This window comes from Brachyistius frenatus, unplaced genomic scaffold, assembly GCF_029030835.1.
Source record: "Brachyistius frenatus isolate BFR_SWC_R1_liver_20210118 unplaced genomic scaffold, ASM2903083v1 Contig_4, whole genome shotgun sequence".
NCBI lineage: Eukaryota > Metazoa > Chordata > Actinopteri > Embiotocidae > Brachyistius > Brachyistius frenatus.
The window spans coordinates 4000030-4021184 of record NW_027210603.1 but is presented as its reverse complement, the minus strand read 5'-3'; the positions used below and the strand labels follow the sequence as shown (position 1 = coordinate 4021184).

The 21155-nt window shown below is 40.0% G+C and overlaps 2 protein-coding genes across 3 annotated transcripts; both read right to left on the bottom strand.

The window, feature by feature from the left end:
- Positions 1 to 233: 233 nt before the first annotated feature.
- Positions 234 to 3140, bottom strand: trim107 (tripartite motif containing 107). The gene is made up of 2 exons (XM_069711278.1): positions 3026 to 3140; positions 234 to 2043 (listed from the first exon to the last, which is right to left on the bottom strand). The coding sequence occupies exon 2, from the start codon at positions 2030 to 2032 to the stop codon at positions 473 to 475; it is 1560 nt and encodes a 519-aa protein (XP_069567379.1). The 5' UTR covers positions 2033 to 2043; positions 3026 to 3140; the 3' UTR covers positions 234 to 472.
- Positions 3141 to 3263: 123 nt separating this feature from the next.
- Positions 3264 to 19240, bottom strand: LOC138628286 (phosphatidate phosphatase LPIN2). 2 transcript variants are annotated; one of them, XM_069711257.1, is made up of 19 exons: positions 19195 to 19240; positions 14648 to 14848; positions 14426 to 14521; positions 14037 to 14302; positions 13306 to 13413; positions 13050 to 13161; positions 12101 to 12923; positions 11778 to 11915; positions 11596 to 11689; positions 11388 to 11457; positions 11097 to 11189; positions 10774 to 10832; positions 7312 to 7462; positions 7075 to 7223; positions 6829 to 6915; positions 6250 to 6402; positions 5774 to 5888; positions 5341 to 5444; positions 3264 to 4854 (listed from the first exon to the last, which is right to left on the bottom strand). In XM_069711257.1, the coding sequence occupies exons 2-19, from the start codon at positions 14837 to 14839 to the stop codon at positions 4704 to 4706; spliced, it is 2961 nt and encodes a 986-aa protein (XP_069567358.1). In that variant the 5' UTR covers positions 14840 to 14848; positions 19195 to 19240; the 3' UTR covers positions 3264 to 4703. The 2 variants fall into 2 exon arrangements, with proteins under 2 accessions (XP_069567358.1, XP_069567367.1); XM_069711266.1 differs by having other exon boundaries at positions 13050 to 13158.
- Between the last annotated feature and the right edge of the window lie 1915 nt (positions 19241 to 21155).

The following is a 21155-nucleotide window of genomic DNA, read 5'->3' as shown; positions in this document are numbered from 1 at the left end:
TTGTTTTTTGTAACAGGCTGTGGAAATGAGACTTTTTTTTAGGCTATTTATCATTTAACATGTAGGCAATTAAAATACATATTACAAAAGTTTGACATCTCACAAATGCGTATATAGCTACTATGATTAATTATATGATGATAATATATCATGAAGTTTGGGTTATTAAGGAGTTTGTCATATTAAAGTAGAAAATAACTGTAAAATACACATTTCAATTTCTTAAAGCTTTGTTTTATTTATCTAAATTAGATGACATTACATTAGGAGTGCATTATCCTAAAATAAACAATACATTTCTCTACACATCATTTTGAGCGTTGTATTTGAGCACTTTCAGGCACACTGCTGTAAGTAATTCAGTCACATTTACTACATTTATTTATGCCAATGTGGACTATGTTATCACACAAAGCTTCTACTAGTAGGAAACGTTTTTTATCATAAAAATATGCAGCAAATTTGGATAAATTTATGAAAAAATTGTGACACGGGCTTTAGGGTGCCCTGACATCATCCTGTAGGCGAGGTGCACTGGTTCAGTCAGGTTAGCCTTAAATGTATACACATGAGTCTTCCCACTGCTGGGGCTGATGTTGTAGAAGCTCAGCCGGTGGGTCTTGAAGCTCAGCTTGATCTCGAGCCTGCGTGATACTGTAGTCCTCTTCAAAGGCACATTGTGACCCTGCTCAAAGGCTGTCAGCAAGTTGTTGAACCACATCAGACACCAGGAGCTCTGACTGCTTTCCAGAGCGGATGGCAGTCCGCTACGTTCCAGCTTCCCACTGTAGCACACACCAACGATCCACGGGGAGCCTTCGAGCTCCACCTCCCAGCAATGATCACCTTCAAAGAAGCTCTGGGTGCTGAGGACCTGCAAGAAGTTGGTGAATCTCTGAGGAGAGGAAGGGTAGGGCTGCTTGACAGCATTGAAAGTCACTGTTTTCAAATCCTCCGAGAGAATGAGGTTAGGGTGGGCTGTTTCTGGGTCAAAGGTCACCTCTGAAGGGTTGAGGGTGTTCCGAAGAGAGTGCTGAATCTTTCTAAGTCCTTCCCTGAGCTCAGCGTTCATGTTTTCCAGCTTGGGACAGATTCGTGCAGGGTTAACTTCTGCATCAACAAGCTCTTCGTCTTTTTCTTCTGGTTTTGTAATTAACTCCACAATGTGTGGTTGTAGACTTTTAAGCTTGCCACTAAACGCAGTCTCATCCTCTTCAGTCAACAGGGACTCAGCTCTGAGGACAGCCTGCTTCAGCTGCTTCGTCAGCTCAGAGGCTTCACTGACTCGACTGCATATCCTGGCTTCACCTGGACCTAACTCCTCTTCAATCATCTGTAGCACCTGCTCAATGTACCTCTGCGACAAATCTCTTATCTGCCCTAACAGTTTGGATGTTTTCTGCCTCAGCTGAGCATTAGCACTGGTCACTTCCAACTCCTGTTCCTTTTCTCTCCTCAGGACATCCTCTGCCATCTCCAACTTGAGGTTCAACTCAGTGACTTGAGATGCCAGTTTGAACTTTGGTTCGTCCATTTCTATTTTGCCTTTTTTACTTCTTTTATCCTGGTCCAAGGAAAAGGGGTGCTCTGACGCAGTTTGAAAGCCATCCTTGGCTTCGTTCTCCACACTCTCCCCTTGGCTCTCTCCAGCTGCTGCTGAGTCTTGTTGGTATTTTGTTTTCAATTCCTCTATATCAGAACTATGATCAATTTTGGCTGTTCCATGGCTGACATCATAGGAGTTGGCAGTCATTTTCCCAGCAGTGGCTTTGTAGGTCTCCACGATACTGTACATTTTGAAGCTTTTAACGAGGGCTTCGGTTCCCTTGTACTCAGCCTGGCACTCAGGGCAGCTGTGTTGGTCCAGGCCTTCTCCCATAGTCTGAAGGCAGGCAAAGCAGAAGATATGACCACAGGGAAGAGACGCTGGCTCCGAGAACAGTTCCAAGCAGATGGGGCATGTAAGCTCCAGAGCCAGAGCTTCTGGCTGATTCTGTTTAGAGACGTTTGCTTCCTCCTCACTCGCAGACATGATGGCAGACTCTGAAAAAACAGACAACTAAAGGTTAGCCTTCAGAAATATACTTCATAAACTTGGCAAATAATTTGCCCTCTCTTTGGATAGAGATTATTATGAGAATATAACCGAATGAATTGCAGCTAATTTTGAAAAAGTCAACTTTAAGACTTAATGTGAATACAAAAAACATCAGGTAGGCCAAGTCCCCTCTCCCAAAAATATTTTTTACCAGACACCAAATATACAGTCGGATTTGTTATGTTTGAATTTTAATTAATTTGATCAATTGTAAAATTATGTTGTTGTTGAATGTCACTTTCTAGCTTGATCAACATGTTTCAAAGAAATCTCAGACTTTAAATACTGATTGGTTGACATAAAGATACAGAAAGAAAAAGAAAAGAAAAAGCAATCCCTAAATTCCCACAGAAGTTTTCTTATGGTAGATATGGCGCTGTGAACTGTGAATCTTGCTGTTAAGTAAGGAAGTTACAACAAACTGCATGACTAAGCACAACACAAGGAAACGGTATGATGCAGTCAATACGCATATAAAACTTTAAAACTTTGCGCCAACATGTATATAATTGACTCGGCCACATCAATTAATAGGCCTATCTTTATTAAATGGGAAATGGTAACAGTGGGAGAATGTGTAATAAGGGAAATGTGGGACAAACATGGCTCCGTGTCGTCAACTGCAGTGCGTCTCTAAACTTGTTGGTTAAGTTTCGATTTCCAGGCAACAGCAGGATCCATGTGGCGAAATACAAAAGGGTCGCTTCCTCCACTTTATTTAACAAAATTCGCCTTGTTTGACTGATTTCTACTTAAAATCTTAGATTTCATTATGTTATATTATATTTACAATAAATAATTAGGTTATTATTTAAAATCATTTGCGCATATAATTGGGCAGGATGCGGAGCTGAAATCTTTACAGACGTCTATATGTAATCGTTACTTTTAAAAGATTAAAGACAACATCGGAGTTGAAAGACTTACCAACTGCAGCCGTGCGGTGTCGAGTCTTCCTGTTCAGATAAGACTCATTAAAAACGCACCGACGCAGATCAGCTGTGGGAAACCTTTACGCATTTCATAAACACCAACGCCTCCACTTATCCTACTGGAACTAATTCCACGTGGAGCATCATGGAGGAGCCTGAATTTATATGAGTATTTAAAAGTGTCCATGTCATGCCCCCAAAATATCAACAAATTTACATACATTCTGTTAAAACTAAACATAATAACCATTTATTGTAAAAGTATGTATAATATTGTAAAAATGCATGACCTTAGCAACAGGCAAATTATGTGCACTCAAAGAAGAATGTATTAAAAAAAAACGGAACAATGAATTATTTGACATTAAAACTGGAGGACAAACAGAACAGACATTGTTTGGAACCCGTTGATATATTTTGTTACATTTGGTTAACAAAGTATTTGACAGTAAAATCCTCAGGTTTATTGCATCTCCACACAGATACATGACAAGTGATAAAATAATAAATATAACCGTTTTCAAAAGGCACAGCCCCAGCGAAACCACCTCCAAGGTCTGTTTACACGTCTGGAATAATAAAAGTCAGTCAGTCTGATGTCATGTAGTGTACAAACATTTCTAAATTTGGTAGTGCAGTATCTGACAGGGAGACAGGAAATGTGCTTACTGTAGTTTCACAATGATCACTATTTGCTCAGGTTCATCAGTCCTCCTCCTCCTTACAACAGAAATAATGCCATTATACCTTATCACCTACTTACTGGTGATTTAGCCCCGACTCCAAAGGGTTTGTACTCACCTGAGTCAAATGTAATTTGAAAACACTCTCGTGTCTGACAAAAGCAATAATGCTCCACCTTGTTTAGGGCAAATCTCAGCTTTCAGCTACTCATGAAGGTCAAACAGACTCTAAACTTAACCAAAGCATTGTTAAATACATTCTCAAGCCAAATTTGTTTTTTGGTACATGTTGCTACAAACCCCACCCCTCACAACGCTCAAATCCTAAAACATTTACTGTTGCCAACAACACAGGCACATCATCTCTCTAATCTCTGCCGAATAAAAGGATAACAGGTTTGTTTAGCATCTGTGTGCCCGGGCCTGTTGTATTTGGTCGCAGGGTGCTGGATGTAGGGAACTCAGGGTTTAAGGATCACTGCTGATTATCAAATATAGCTTAATTGCTCTACAAATACTTTGGGTTGATATTTATAGCTAAACTGACTGAGTTGTCCTGCCAATTCACTATTAAAAAAATATTTTTTTGGTATTACTATGACACTGGTAAACAGTAACAAATAAGCCAAAAGAGTCTAAAGTCATGTTTGTCCAGTTGTGCCACGTTCATTGCAGGATTTTTACACAAAAGGCAAAATATAAAGCAAACAGCCGTGGTTTGTGACCTTATTTTTGAAACCTAAATGCATGTTAGGACTTAATTTGGTTCCACCTTTGAGTGCAGTATAAGAAGAGAGAGTTGTCTCTTTATGGACCAGTTCATGCAGTGGCTCATAAACAGGCATAACAGTTGGCAGGTCTGGCAATGTAAGGCAATATTTGGTCAAGCTGGAAAAAAATCTTAAGATAAATGGCCTTGCCTTAATTTGTGTGCGTGCGTGCATGCGTGTGTGTGTGTGTGTGTTGGGGTTGGTAGATATTGCCGTGTGTCTAAAATAGTGCATCCAGTTGTAGTTCTGGCAGAGGCTCCTTCCAAAAGGAGAAACTGCTGAACTCGGGACAGTCAAGAACACAGGATGTGCTGCCCTCAACGAAAGTCATGGGGAAGAAATGTTCCACTAACTCACTGAGGTGGCTGTACCTGCAAAACACACACACACACACACACACACACACACACACACACACACACACACACACACACACACACACACACACACACACACACACACACACACACACACACACACACAGAGAAACACACAGGGTTGTACAAAAATGACTCAATTCCAGTATTATTAGTCAAAAAACATTTGTGCATCAATCAGGAGTGTCTGAAAATGTGCTCAGTATAATAATAACTTTATTTATTATATTCTAAAAGCTGCACTCCTGCACAGAGATTTTTTTTATTTGTTTAACCTTTGATGCTGCAGGTTTGTATATAGTGCAGTTTATGTGGCTGTCAGCACGGTCGTTCTCACAGCTGTAGAGAATGTTGCTTCAAAAAAATGTTTTACCACTACTAGGAATTGCAAGGTCATCATTTTTTAAATAACATAGGTGCTTAAAATGGTAGAAAATATGTCTATCTTCACCGTAACATTCTGTTCCGTGTCATACTTACGAAGATTTGTTGCCTTTAGTCCTCTCCTGGATGAGCTCTCCTTTTGGGTTGACAGTAAATATCCTGGTTTCAGGCACCCCAACCTGCTTATAGGCATAAGCATCCTGTGAAAGCAACATCATACAAAAACAGAAAACAGCGTCAGTGTTAACCTTCGCTTAACCTTTTCTAGAATTGAGGTACAATAAAAACATTATTTTGCTGATAGAGCACAAATCCATAATTATAAATCCTTAGCTAGTGTTTTTCTTCATATTCATAATCAAGTGACTTTCACATTTCTCACACTTCATTTCTACCAATTAGAGTGTGTACAGTACATTGAAATTAAAAGAAAACTTAAAAGCACATCAACTTAGCATTTGGAAAACTTTAAGGTAAAATTCCCTTATGACTACTGCTCCACTGAGAACCGGTCTGCACCATTGCTCACGTTAGTCCTGTTGCCAAAGGCGGCGTAGAAAGGCTGCCTCTGCGGGTTAAACAAGTCCCTGATGTCACCGAGACAGGCCACTTTAAACACCTCCGGCTTCTTCTCGATCACCTCTCTGCACAGATAAGGACAGTTTACAATCAAAATGGATGTCTGTTCAAATGTTAATCTCCTCGCATTCATTTATATATTTCCTGTAATGCAGTAGCTGAGCATAGGTGTTTATGTGGCCACTAGGGGTCAGCAATGCATTTCATTACTGTCTACCTTCAAGGACAATTTCTTTCTTTCTCACTCACACACACAAACACATGCAAGCACAGACACACACACACTGTAGAGTTGTTTTCATTTGACATAGTTTTAGCCTACAATCTTTTACTTGAGTGAAATAAAAGTCTACAAATGAAATGCAATGTGTCTCAGTATGACACTGTCTGTGAGGTAGTTCAGTGGGAGTATTTTTTTTTTTATACCTGTGCAGTGCTGAAAAGAGGCTGCTGGGAGCCAGCAGTACAGGCCCTTTAGGGAGCACAGTGCCTCTGTCGTTGACCCACTGCAGGTAATCTTTGGTGATGGCAGCCATACCTATAGCCCGGGCTGAGCAATACAGGAACTTGTAGCCATTTCTGCAAGGAAAAAGACGACCATATTAGGATTTGACTTTAACAAAACACATCAATTAAAGTTATTTTTGCAACTGTGTAGACCTGCAGCATGGACCTCACAAATACTTTCATCAATACGTTGTACTATGTATACAGTATGTACTGCAGTCTGTTCCTCTAGATTTGTACAATATAACACGTGAAAATGGCGAGAAACAGAAAAACATCTGGCAGTGCAGATTATAGAGTCAACTGCAGCTACAATGACATCAGAGGGAAATCATGAGCAGGAAATATATGTTATCTTTGTTTGCTTGTTCTGGTTTGACGAATGTGTGAGAAAGTTTACAAGGAAGACGAACAACTGACCGAGATAATTAAACATTAGAGATGTGATCATTTCCAATTTGACAGGAGACAATATATCAAGAATGTAATTCAACATACTGGTGTATTTTGTGGTAGAGTTTGGCAATGCCTTTGTGTGTCCAGTCTTTTCCAAACTGAGGTAGAATATGACCCAGGGCGTCAGACCTGCAGGGGACAGGAAGTGAAGACTACTTAAAATAGTGTGAGAGCTTGATCTCACACTTGCACATATACAACACTGAAAATAAAAAAATTATAAGATTTAAGTTATGAAAAAAATAGTTATTTGTCTATCTAGACCCAATAATATGCTGTAAAACGTACTTGGTGATGGTTCCATCGATGTCAGATATGATGACACGTTCGTCCCAGTTCCACAGGTAGATGGCAGCCTCACAGCGACAGGTGCCCTGGTATTGTGTGGTCACACTGAACACCACCTTGTTGGCTCCATCACGCAGGTTTAGATGCTCCTGGTTATCAGACAGAATAGTTGAAATACATCGGAAAACAGGCAGTTTATCTTCTTTAAAATACACTTGATTTTTTGTTTTTACTTACTATCTGTTTGGAAGTCAGACGTAGTGATTTGCGGTACATCTGGCTGATAGACTGCGTGGCGCTCAGAGTTTCTGCCGATAGGCTGGAAGAAAGGATTGCTTTTCGGCCGAGCCCCGCTGCCTGGTCACTGTCGATGTCATCCAGTGTGGCTCTGAAGAAACGACACATACAGTTCCGTTTCTCTGTCACAGTGTATTAATTTATTAAAGAATATTAATAACTCAAAAACAGAAAAGTATTTTGTGATTTATGCATGAAAAAAGAAAATCGCCAAATCTTGATCTGTAGCATTTACTGTTATCACATATTTTAAGCTTTAATACTGTCAAATGTTGACAGCAACTTTTGATATGTTTTTATTAAAATTAAGTGCTACTTTTAAGTGTCACAACAATTGTTTTAGCAAATATTCTGTGATATTGATTGATTGATATGTGAATTGTAAAAATAAGATGATAATTTTGTTCTTATGTTGTGATGCCAGTATGACAGGGTTAAACGGCTACATACAAGATCCATCTAAAAACAACATGCACCTCCTTAAAAAGTAACACATAATTAGAAGTAATGCGAGTCGTGTTTTCTCTTTCCTGTTGCTTTTGTTTTTGTGTTTGTTATATGGGATTCGTAGAATTTAAAGAAATTCAGTAGAAATTCTAAAATTCTAAATTTGATGTTTGGATGAAAATAATAGAAGTGGATGAGGCCCATGGCATCATGGATAATTACTAATCATGTAGTTGTCATTTGTTCCTGCTTGTGGCTACAATTAATCCCTTCCGGGGAACTACAAACAAAACTATTAGTTCTTGCCAAAACATTGGTTTATTTAGAATATTCCTCATTTGTGAGTTATACCAACCACACAGACAAAATAAAGACAAATACAAATGTACGGGCAGTCCTGGTATCAGTCTTTCCAGCAACAGATTGAATGCCCTTACGTACAGATGTTCAGGCAGATGAACAGCTGTGGAACAGAACAACCCCAGGTTTCTTTTCAGCACTGTAGCCAGGCTGACGAAGAGTCACAGCTCTGTTGAGTCCTCTATTCCTTCAGCTCTCAGCAGTAATGACTTCATCAACTTCTTTACCAATAAAATTCTCACTATTAGGGAGAGAATCGGGCAGATCCTGCCTGCCACCATCACTGATGTGATGTTAAGCACAGCAGCCCTGAAAGCAACTGTAGGACCAGATGTATACTTGGAAAATGTCTCTCCCGTTGAGCTCTCTGAGTTAACGAGCGTTATTTCTTCATCTGGATCCTGAGCTGTCTGTTAGATCCCATCCCAACTAAACTTTTTAAGGAAGTCTTCCCTTTAATTAATACTTCCATATTAGATCAGATCAACCTATCTATTGTAACTAGCTATGTACCGCAGGCTTTTAAAGTGGCTGTAATTAAACCTTTACTTAAAAAGCCGACTCTTGATCAGCTGTTTTAGGAAACTACAGACCAATTTCTAACCTGACGTTTATTTCTAAAATTCTTGAAAAAGTTGTTGCAAATCAACTTTTTTTTTTTGACAAAGGAATGATCTGTTTGAAGATTTTCAGTCAGGCTTTAGAGTTCATCATAGCACAGAAACAGCTCTGGTGAAAGTTACTAACGACCTTTTATTAGCCTCAGATAATGGACTCGTCTCTGTACTTGTTCTTCTGGACCTCAGTGCTGCTTTTGATACGATTGATCATACGATCTTATTACAGAGATTAGAAGACGTTACGAGGATTAAAGGAACTGCATTAGGTTGGTTCAAATCCTACTTATCAGATAGATTCCAATTTTTCCATGTCAACAATGAATCTTCCAGACAAACAAGAGTTAGTTATGGACTTCCACAAGGCTCAATGTTAGGCCCAATACTTTTTACTTTGTACATGCTTCCATTAGGAGATGTCATCAGGAAGCACTGCATAAACTTCCATTGTTATGCAGATGACACTCGGCTATATCTTTCTATAAAACCAAATGAAACTAATCAGTTAGTAAAACTTGAAGCCTGTCTAAAAGACATAAAGGCCTGGATGACCAAAAACTTCCTGCTTCTAAATTCAGACAAAACAGAAGTTATTGTACTTGGTCCTCAGAAACACCTCAGAAACTCTTTCTGTAATCACTTAGTTACTCTAGATGACGTTGTCTTGGCCTCCAGCAAAACTGTGAGGAACCTTGGAGTCATATTTGATGAGGATTTGTCCTTCAGACATCATATAAAGCAGATCTCCAGAACTGCCTTCTTTCATCTACGTAATATTAATAAAATCAGGAAAATCCTTCCTCAGCGTGACCCAGAAAAACTCATTCATGCATTTGTTACTTCTAGCTAGATTATTGTAATTCCTTGTTGTTAGGATGTCCAAATTACTCATTAAAAACCTTGCAGCTGATCCAAAATGCTGCAGCAAGAGTACTGACGGGATTTAGCAAGAGAGATCATATTTCTCCAGTTTTAGCTTCTCTTCACTGGCTTCCTGTGAAATCAAGAGTATAATTTAAAATTCTCTTGATGACTTACAAAGCCCTACATGACCAGGCTCCATCATATCTTAGAGATCTTATAGAACCATATAATCCTAGCAGAACACTTCGCTCTCAGTACGTTGGTCTACTTGTGGTTCCTAGAGTTTACAGAAGTAGAATGGGAGACAGAGCCTTTAGTTTTCAGGCTCCCCTCCTGTGGAACCAGCTCCCAGTTTGTGTTCGAGAGGCAGAAACCCTCTCTAGCTTTAAGATTAGACTCAAAATGTTCCTTTTTGATAAAGTCTATAGTTAGGGCTGGCTCAGGTAGATCTGAACCAACCCTTAGTTATGCTGTTATAGGCCGAGGCTGCTGGGGGACCTCGTTACATGCTGAGCTTCTTTTCTTTCCTCCTACTCTTTAACTGACTCATACCTCACCATCCTCTTCTCTCCCATAGTTTTTTCTTATTGTCTGTTGTCTCCATTCAGTTCCCTCGCTCGCGTAGTTTCTCTTCTTTCTTTTTCAGATGTCCCGTCATGGAGCTGCATGTCTCTGCCCTGCGCTTGTCGTCTCCACCAACAGTTCTTCTCTTCTATCTCGATGCTGTCCTTTTCTCTCTATGCTCTCCTCTCACCCCAACCGGTCGAGGCAGATGGCCGCCCACCTCTGAGCCTGGTTCTGTCGGGAGTTTTTCCTTCCCTCTGTTGGAGGTTTTTTCTCCCTTAAAGAGGAGGGGTTTTTTTTCCCTCCTAGCTTATGTGGGAATTGTTGAATTGATGGGTTTCTCTGTATAATATTGTAAAGTCTTACTGTAAGGATTTTAATGTGTTAAGTGCCATGAAATAACCTATGTTGTGTTTTGGTGCTATATAAATAAAATTGAATTGAATTGAACAGCAGGACTAGCTGAAACTGTTCCAACTGAAACACAGCACGTCAGGTTTAATAAGGTTTGTTAACTCGTGTGAGATCATTCCTGAGTGAAGTGACTTACTTTACTGTGGAGGAAACACTTGCTAGTGGCTCCTCTTGCTCCTCCTTTGAGTGCTTTTGCTGAAAAACAAGGAGTTTATGTTATCAGGTCAAGTGGCAAGGGTGCATTTGAAATCAAATTGTAATGAAGTGACGATCCAGCAAACTGTTTCTGACCTAATCCTGCAACTGCAACCATCTCTACAATCCTTATTACTCTTACATGAACTGAGCATAAACTGAATCTAGCTAGCAAAAACCACACCCTTATAAGTGGCAATTGTGTTTGCAGGTCCAAACTTACACCAAGCTACACCATGAAGAACCATTAAAATGAGCATCTACCTGGCTGTTGTCCATGTCTCTTCTTCTCCAGGAGAACCACCAGCGTCCAGACTTTTTGGGCATCTTGTCCTTCACCAGCTGCTCTACTGTACTCTGTAAATGACCCAGAAAAAAAGAAGGCAACAAATGTCCTATCATTATAATCATTGGCTGACTAAAATCCTAACTGTCACTTCACTTAAGAATCTTTTAAAAAGTTCAGCAAAAAGCTGAGTTAAAGTTTGTAACAAGACATTAGAGAAGGTTCTTTATTGAAGATTTTTGCAGTTTAGTTGAAAAACATTAAAATACCGTGGGTAGGTTTTTCTGGAAAGTTGTCATCGACAACACCATTGGAGAAGCCACTGCCCAGTTGTAGTAGCTGTGAAAAATTAAAGCCAGCTGATGAACAATCATTGACATGAACTTGGAGGACTAAACATTTGAGGATACACTTTGTAATGTAATGGGAATTCTACAAATAATTTTTCTTTTAAAAATAATTGTTTTGAAATTATACTTTGAGTTTATGCAGATGACAAGACTTGGATCGTCAATGATTCCTGGATTGTTGACAAAATCCTGGTAAGTCACAAGGTGCTCCATAAACTTCTCTGGAGAGCAAAAGCAGCAAAAGGACTGATTTAACTTCACCAGCATGTTTTTCCTTTATATACTTAAAACACATTCCACCACATTTACCTTTGGTGATTTGGCTGGTGTCGCCTTCTTGTCCGCACAGGGACATGCTGACGTCCATGTTGTAGGAGGCGGAGTCTGACAGGTACTCTGTGCCGCTGTCCATTGCCCCGCTGCCCACTGACTGAGGCGACTGGCTTCCTGAGAATATAAAAAATATCTGTTGGTCTGAGATGGCGATTATGTTTTACTGTGAACAATTGACACATAAACATTGACATACTGTAAACTAACAAAGGAATTAATTTTAGTCTAAAAAGAGCAATAATAACTTCAGTGAGTTGACTCACTTAAAAGAGCAATAAATACTTTGATAAAGACGTCACCTTTCTTCTTGTCCTGTTGCCCCGCTTTGACAGATGCCTCCGAGGAGGTTGGGAACCCCTCTGCAGCGGGCAAGCTGACCTCAGCGTCTCTCACTCCATCTTCTGGTGTAGTTTTTTCACTGGGTGAGCCTTCAGCTGACCAATCAGTTACTCCAGGTACACCGTCCTCTTCTCCTCTCTCAGCACAGGGCTCTATTCCATTGTCCCCTTCACTAATAAGGGCGCTTGTGGTGGAGTCCGGTTCACTCTGCTCAGATAAGGCCCCTTGCTGTTTCAGATTTGATGAAATACTTGGGAGTGTGCAGTCCTCGTTGTCTTTGATGAGTTGTTTTTGTGCATGGTTTGGTTTGGTCACAGTGACCCCTCTCTGTTTATTACCAGGGCTGACTGAATCTATCACATTGCTACCATGCTCAATACTCACAGTGCTTTCTGTGCTAGGCAGGAAGTCTGTACCATTACTAACTGAATTAGAAAACAAGTCTTTGTTCTCCTCCTGCCCCAGTGTGCATTCAAGTGTCTGTTTTGAGTCTATATTCATTGATGAAGCAGAAGACTTGAAGAGGTCGCTGCAGGTAGAACGGGCAAAGTAAGACTTTTTCTCTTTGGATAAGGAGCTGCTTTGCATGGAGTGGCTACCGAAGTCGAGGGAGCGAGTCCGAGGTTGTGGTTTGACCACTGTCACACTGCCGAATCTCCCGCAGCTGATCACACACTCAGGGCCCATGTCAAAGGAGTCCTGTCTCTCGATGGTGCGGAAATGAGAACTGCCCGAAGGAAAGAGGCCCTGCAGCTCTACAGGTGTCTTCTCTGGCTGACACAGCTGTGAGAGAAGGAGAGCAGAGTGAGAAGCCTGAGATGAGGTGTCAGCACGACAAGCTTAAATCTATAGCATTACTATAACACGGGTATGCTTTGTACATCTGTGTGTGAGGGTATATTGCTATACCATGGGAAAGCCTCCCCAGTTCCACTCCATCTGAGGCCATGACAACTCTTGGCTTTTAACCAGAAGCTCAGAGTCACTCTTAGGAGAAGACGGCCGGCTGATGAACACACTGCTGAGAAGGAGAAGGAAACAGAAAAAGATCAATTCATCTAAGGACAAAAGTCACTAAATATAGAAAGAAAAAAACGAAGATTCCAAACTTCCTGCCAGAGGCAAACAAACTGATGAGTCCATTAATTTAATATGAACTTCTTACCTGTCTGAGGGTGACTGCTCTCCGTCCGAATGTGGGTGAGTGTCTCTGGTCTGCATGGCCCCCAGCTCCTCATTTGGCTCCTCAGACAGTGAATAGTACACTGATTTACTTTAACACACACACACACACACACACACACACACACACACACACACACACACACACACACACACACACACACACACACACAAGAAAATAATATAAATTACTGTGTTAACTTTAAACTATCATTAAAGCACCAATACATCATTTTTGAAAAGAATATTGAGCCATCTGACTCCTTGGAAACGATTGACAATCCCACTGAGGATCAACATCGCACCTCTATGCAGTTTTCAGCTGTTTTCTGCTCATTGTTGGCTCCCAAGGTAAAAGGGCACTATATCAATGCTTACTATGAACCATTTTACTAGTATTGGTCAATGAATTATGTCAACTGATGGATGGATCGAGCTTTAGCTCTAGGTATGCAAGAAAATAAGACACAGGACAATAGAAGTCATCGTTAAACCGAATCTTCCAGTAGTTTTTAAATACACAAACAAACCAGGACTTTTTTTTTTGCAAAAGCATGTTCAGGTAATTGGTCGTAAAATCCACCTCACAAAACCCTTTCTTGCAAAGTCGAAAAACAATGTAATTTTACCATTTATCCAAAATTATTATGGATTAAGTCCTTTCCCATTTGCAGAAGGCTAATGGCTTCCTCGCTTTATGTTTTAATGACTGACCTGACTTGCAGTGCCATGGCACACTCGGCTGCAGGAGGACTCTCCTGTTGAGCCTGATCCGTTTCTCGCTCACACTCCTTCTCTCTTCCTCTCTCATCTGATGAGGAACTGGCCTCTTCTCTGAGGTGAGAACCGGAGCGCATGCGTTTGCGCCGGCGTTTCTTCCTGTGGGCACCACAGCCAGTGATGGAGGATCCCTCGGTGGTCTCCTCTGTGTCCTCGGGTATCTCCAGAGGAATTGGCGAGGTGCAAAGATAGGCTGGGACCTGGGACAGGGAGGGAGGAAAAAAGAGAAATGTACAATGAGCGAATATAAAGCTGGAAAAGAACTGCGAAAAATTATGACTTATAGAATTTGAACTATTAGTCATTTATATCGATCATGTTACCTCCATATTTTCATTTTCCTCCACAAAAAAAGCTTCTCCATTGTCACCCAGCTTCATGTGCATGTCAACTGATTCTCCATTTATCTCAATGTCCACCTAAAATCACACGAATGAATGTGAATTGCATTTATGATACATCAAAAACAGACAGCCTACTGTATGTAGCAACAGAAAAAGAATATACGAGTACAAATATTCAAAGAAGGCAAAGACACCACTGACAATTTTCTCCTTGGAGCGCAGCACACCCAGCTTGCCAAAGCGGACGTGAAAGGGCGAACACTGGAAAGTTCCATCAGGCTGTCGCACCACGATGACATCGATCCCTCCTGTGAGAGTGGCGGGGTTGAGGCCGCGGTACAGCTCCTTCACCGTCACGAACACAGTCTCTGCCAACTGGCCCACAATATTCATGGTTTGGGACTGGAAACAAAAAAGCACAAAGTGAGAACCAGGGAGGACAAGTGGTGTGACATCGCAACAAAAAGTGTCGACTGTGCATTCAGTAGTTTCTGTCGTCTGCAGTTTATACTGAAGGCTTTAACCACAACTCCAAATATACTCAGTAAAGCTTCTACTGGGCAAAAAACACTAATCACACCTCATTGTCACTACACTAAGAATAAGTGCACATTTGCCTGTCAGCAAAACAGTTCTTATATCACATAACCAACTATATTGGTAGCTAATATAAAAATATATAGTTTTAGGCCAAGAAACCTCAAACCGTTCTTCTCAAGTTAGCTCCAAAACAGAGGGAAGTCTGTTGAATGATTACAAGGGAGGTATTTCTCATGTTTTGAGTAAACCGCTCTGGCCTTTGGGATCACATCTTGATCATGACTAACGGGCTAAAGGTCAACGTGGCTGGAAGTCATTAAACACAGATGTTTGCAACTGTGAGACAAAAGGAGCTACTGAAGTCCTTTTCTTGGCCAGGCATGATTATAAGAAAAGGTTCACTACGTGGAGTTCCAACGTAGATAGACAGAGTGCAAACTGTGACTCATCTGGGCACACATGTCTTAAAGACAATTGATACAACGAGCAGTTCCGACCCCATGATCTGATTAGTCAACTGTACATTTGGAACGTGCTCAAATCACCATAAAGCATCACAGCCTGCTCATCACTAAAAAATATCATTCCGCCTTGCCAATGGGAATATATAATTGGAATTAATTTCATATAATATGCAATATAATGTTGTTTTTACTTGTTATAGGCCTACTAATTGTGACCCATTTGGCGAAATCGGGTGTCTTTCGATCCATCATTGTCGCTTCGAGCACCCGTACCGTAACACTTTAGATAGTCGCACACTCCTATGTTTAACACATGACACGGTGCTAAAATCTTAAAAATACATAACTCCATCGATATCTTCTTTCAGTGGATATCTTACTTACAATGAGATTGAGAGAGTTAAGCAGTTTAGTGTTTCTATGTGCTGTATTTATTCAGTTTGAGAAACCATCTCCAGAAAGCAATAAAACAAACTGGATCTTGTCTCTGTTGCTACGTCATTACTAAGGGTCGGACTGCTTCCTGGAGTGGTAAACATGGCACACATTACATTCGTTTCTACTGAGGCGACTAATTGTTTTCCACTTGTTGGTCATACCCAGTCATTGCCATGGAATTGGAGCTCCCGCTAACAAAACAAAAAAATTGTATTTTGAGAGCGAATAGCCCCACAATATGAACACATTTTGTTTGCATATTTTATTTAGTTAGTAACTTGTTGTATAATCGCAATATTATTATGTCGTGCCAAGAATCACGTTAAAGCACACCCTCTCTTGTAATATTGCTTAATTTAAAAAGGATGCTTTTTAGTAAAAGTTTTGATTGATCATTAGTTCTAATAAAAAAAAAAACAACAGCCAATTAACTTTTACATACCTAATAATTTGTTTTAATTTTTTTTTTTTAAACAGTGATATATCATGTACCACACACCTCCACATTTCCAGTCTGATGTCTTACCCACAGAGAAGGATGCAGATGTCCCCTCCCAACCAGGCTGTGTTGCCCTGACCTCCCCTCCGCCATACGGCGCCACTATAAAGGCTTTTCCAACCACAGGAACTCAGGAACTGTCTGAAGAAACTTTACCTCCATGTCCACCTGAGGAACCTCTCGACTTTGCTCCCCATTACGCTCGGCTGCCTCAGAAGGCTGATGCCTTCACCCATGTCTGTCTGGGTAAGTCAGGCTACATTTTGTCAGCTTTGACACATCTGAGACATAGCTCCCAACGTCTGTACAGTCGATTATACCTACTGAGCTAAATCCGACTTTTCACCTGATCAGTGATCATCAGAGATGGGCGCACTCTGGTCCTCTCTGTTCTGAGCAAGCAAGCAAAATATAGCAATCTATGAGAGAGTCCTAGTATATTCACTCACACACTAATGCTTCCTCTATCTAACACAATTTCACAAGCACACACACCACACACACTCTCCTGTCACACTGAATTCATACTTCCCCACTTTCGCTGCACATGACAGCCAGACCAGCAGTTTCTAAAAGGCTTGGACAGGCTATTCATACACGCTAGGCATGAAAACGCACACACACACAAACTGATAGACCACACAGTTTCTGGGCATGACCCCAGCTCTCTGGGCCATCATAGATGAGGGGACTCTCCAGCAGTCATTCTCTACCAGTGCTCGTAGATCCTTCATAATACAAATCGAACTTGAAGGAACTTAATCAAATAACGTACAAATTTTGGATGGATATCACTGCCTGTGCTACCCATAGAAGAAAACACAAAAGAAAGGTAGGCCTACATGAAAACTATTTCTAATAAAGAGAGATGTCAGTGTTTTCATGTAGCTAATTAGCTATGCTAAACAAAAAACTTCATTCTTGCCTGCCATGTGACTCATTTAAAAATGCAAATGAAATAGGAGTGTGGATCTCATGGCCCTCTGGTGTGTATTACCAGTTTTCAGCCATTACACTATTTTTAGTTGTATATATGATTTAGAGGGACACTTAATTAAAACTGCTGAGGGAGCGGGAGGAGCAAAAAGCCATCAGTCAAAATGGTGGAGGGATGACAGAGGGGAAAGTTAATGGTAATACTCTGATCAAATATTTGATCTGTGGAAAAAACCGTTTCAAATTTAGTCAATTGTTTTCTTTGTTTATCCCTCAAGTGTAAATTTGCCAATTTCAGCTTCACTGCCTTTAACTAATTAAAACCTCATGATCATGACACTGGGGGTGCTGCTATTCATTATTGTGTCCATTTTTTCCAGTTAATCTGATAAATATGTATGAATCATTCAAACTTAGTTCAAAATCCCCATAAATTAAAAAAAGCAGATAGTGACCTCTTTAATGTCTAAAGAAAAAGTCAGCAAATGCTCACATTTACTGATGATTAGCTGCCAGACACAAAAGATTTCACACTAAATTTCAACAGTCATTTAAACACTAATGTACCATATATTAGGGGACGCACAACAATATCAACATGCCATCGGTATCGTCTGATAGAGGTTTTTAAATGAAATACCAGCATAAGCCCTAAAGGAACATCTCTGCTGATATGACAGGCCCATAAAATTAGGCTATGTTTTAATTATGGCTTAACACTAAATTAGTATATGCTTGATTAAATACTCAACACTACGTCCCCAGTGTCACGGTGCATGTGCAAAGTGGTGTCATTCCACCTCTTACATCAAGCATGAAAATAGGTTTAATAAACACGTCTGCAGAATGGAGGTTTTTTTTTTCATTTTGTAATGACTGTTTCTATGAACATCCAAGCCTATTTTAGTAGGATGAATCTGACAGTTATATTTGAAAGAAAATCTTAGGTAAAATAGATATGACATTTTGAAATGTATTGTTATTTATGGTTGCATCTGCCAGTGGGCTGTCACGGTAAGAGTAGGCATAATATGTTAATTCAACTGCAGGAGAGACTTGATGTTCTCTACAATCAGGTGGGGGGGGGGGGGGATAGGCCTACATGCATAAACCAGTGCCAGCAATCGCCCAAAAGAGCTGAAAATATCGGTATTTCAGAAAACGGCAACAAAAATCAGATTTTTAGCTTCCCTAATAAAGCGAACATACTAAAAGTGTGGCAGGAGTAGCTTTGGCTGACCTGGCCCTCTCATACACGCAGGTTATCTCACTAATGCACTGGGATCCAGCCTGTCATCTTTTGAACAGCGTTGCATAATCAAACTATAAAATGTTACGTCCGATTTTCATGATTACGCAATATCTATCCCCATCACTGACTCAGACGGGACCGAAAGAAATCAGCCCCTAAATGTGCAGAACTCATGTAGTAAAGCCGTTGGAAAGAAACTGAATGAACAACATTTTCATTTATCTGGAGATATACGACAAACTCAAATAACTTCCGCAACGGTTTCACTGCTCGGACACACGTCACTCAAACTCACGACACATAAAACACGAACGAAGTATCATTACAATTTATTCAAACGCTCTGGAACCACAAAAACATCCTATTTTTAAACAAAAGCTAAATTTACAATGCAAAACTTTAAGAATAATTTAGTTTGACGAAGAATTCAAAGTTGAATCATCTTTACCACCCCTTTTGTAAATCGATGCGTGAAAGTTACAGCAACAAAATTAGTTTATCACAAAATTACATAATTCCACCACCTGTGACTACCGAAATCTTCCACGAAGGCAAAAGTATGTTACAGACAGTTTACCCTTTGAGATATAAAGATGTGGCAGTGTAGACACTAGCTTACCTTTCAGGCTGCTTTTCAGATTGAGAAACCGTTCCTCTTCCTAGTATAGTGCGCCTGCGCGCACACACGCCAATCAGTCCAATAACCAATAAGAAAATTGGAAAAGAAAAATGAACCCGCCTCTAACGTCAAATAGTAAACAAAGGATTCAACCACGCATATATTCATTGGGCTTTTCAGTTGTCAGTGTAATGAGAAATTAACAGCGATTGTTTATGTTATTTGTATTTTTATATTACCGTATTGCTATCTGACAAACGTTGATTTGGGCTGTTGATTGGCACCATCTCTGAGATTGTAAATCATAACAAATCAGCTACCAATGATGGAAAAGTAGCTATTTATTCAAGTAGCCAATGCCACTAATTCATATTCAAGATAATTGTACTTTATAGTTCCACTCCATTACATAAGGGGGAAATATTGTACTTTTTAATTCACTTCATTTGCCTGACAGCTTTAGTTACTCATTACTTTTTCTTACCGTTCTTGTCCAGTTAAAACGATGTAATAGTTGTGTTGATTTTGAAAGTAACAAAAAAAAACGAACCTACACCAAACAATAAATCTGGAGGAAAAACATGCACAGCAGTATAAAACATGTTGCTGAGCCACAAATTTACTCTCAAATAAATGGGTTTTAATCATAAGCGCATTCTATTCAATTCAATAAAAAAATGTATATAGCGCCAAATCACAACACAGGTTATTTCATGGCACTTAACACATTAAAGTCCTTACAGCAGAACTTTACAACATTATACAGAGAAACCCAACAATTCAACAATTCCCACATAAGCTAGGAGGGGAAAACTCTTCTATGAGGGAGAAAAACCTCCAACAGAGGGAAGGAAAAACTCCCTCTTAACAGGAAGAAACCTTCGACAGAACCAGGCTCAGAGGTGGGCGGCCATTTGCCACCACCGGTTGTAGGTGAGGGGAGAGCAGAGAGAGAATAGGACAGTATAGAGATCCAAAACATGAACTGTTGGTGGGACCGACAATCGCAGAGCAGAGACATGCAGCTCCATGGCGGGGGGACATCTGCAAAAGAAAGAACAGAAACTATGTATTGGCCCTGCTAGTTGAATTAAGTTTATGTTACGTACTAGAGGGCAGCACTTTATTTTGTCAGTTCCACATGATCCCATTATGCCACTTAGTACTAATGTTCCATGGTGAGCCACTCCATCCAACTGTATTCAGACATCTCCAGTTCTCCTCTGATCTAATTTGATCTAAATGATTTGAGCTAAGTTCAGATTTTGGATGGGAGCATATATCATGTCACCTTTCAAAAAGTAGTGTTGACTTTATCTCATGGAAAAGACTGGGATGGTTATGATCTTTAGAAAAGTAGATAGGCCTACATGTAAACACAGAAAATACATGGTTGTGTGTACAGTGTAAATATCTGCCACGTCCTCATAAAACTGCAAGATCAACTATTTGTACCACTCCACCAAATCAGGAGTTTGAACAGAGATAAAAAAATTAAAAAAAAAGATTGTGCCAATGAAAATCACATATTCCACAAGTAGCAGATATAATTTATAGTTTTCAACTGATATTTTTATTTCAATGATAAATTTCAAAAATCGTTTGCTGAACTACCAAATGTATTTCTTCTAACTTAATGTATATACAACGAGAATTAACAATTTCACAGCCCTCCCACAATTTCTGTCATCACTTTCATTCATCAAGGGGTTTTCAGTACTGTACTTAATTCAGTACTAAATTATAGCTAGTTTGGCCCAGCAGAGGGCATCAGTGCACTTGCACAGAGCCTCATGAAGCAGGGAAGCCACATTTTATTTTACCTGGAAAAGTCCATGTTATCAAGCTCTGAAACTACCTCACGATAGTTTAATTCTAATATAAGAAAGATATCCTCCTTTTACAATCTGAATACTTACTAAAATATAAACATGCTGCCTTTTAAACAACCAAAAACATGT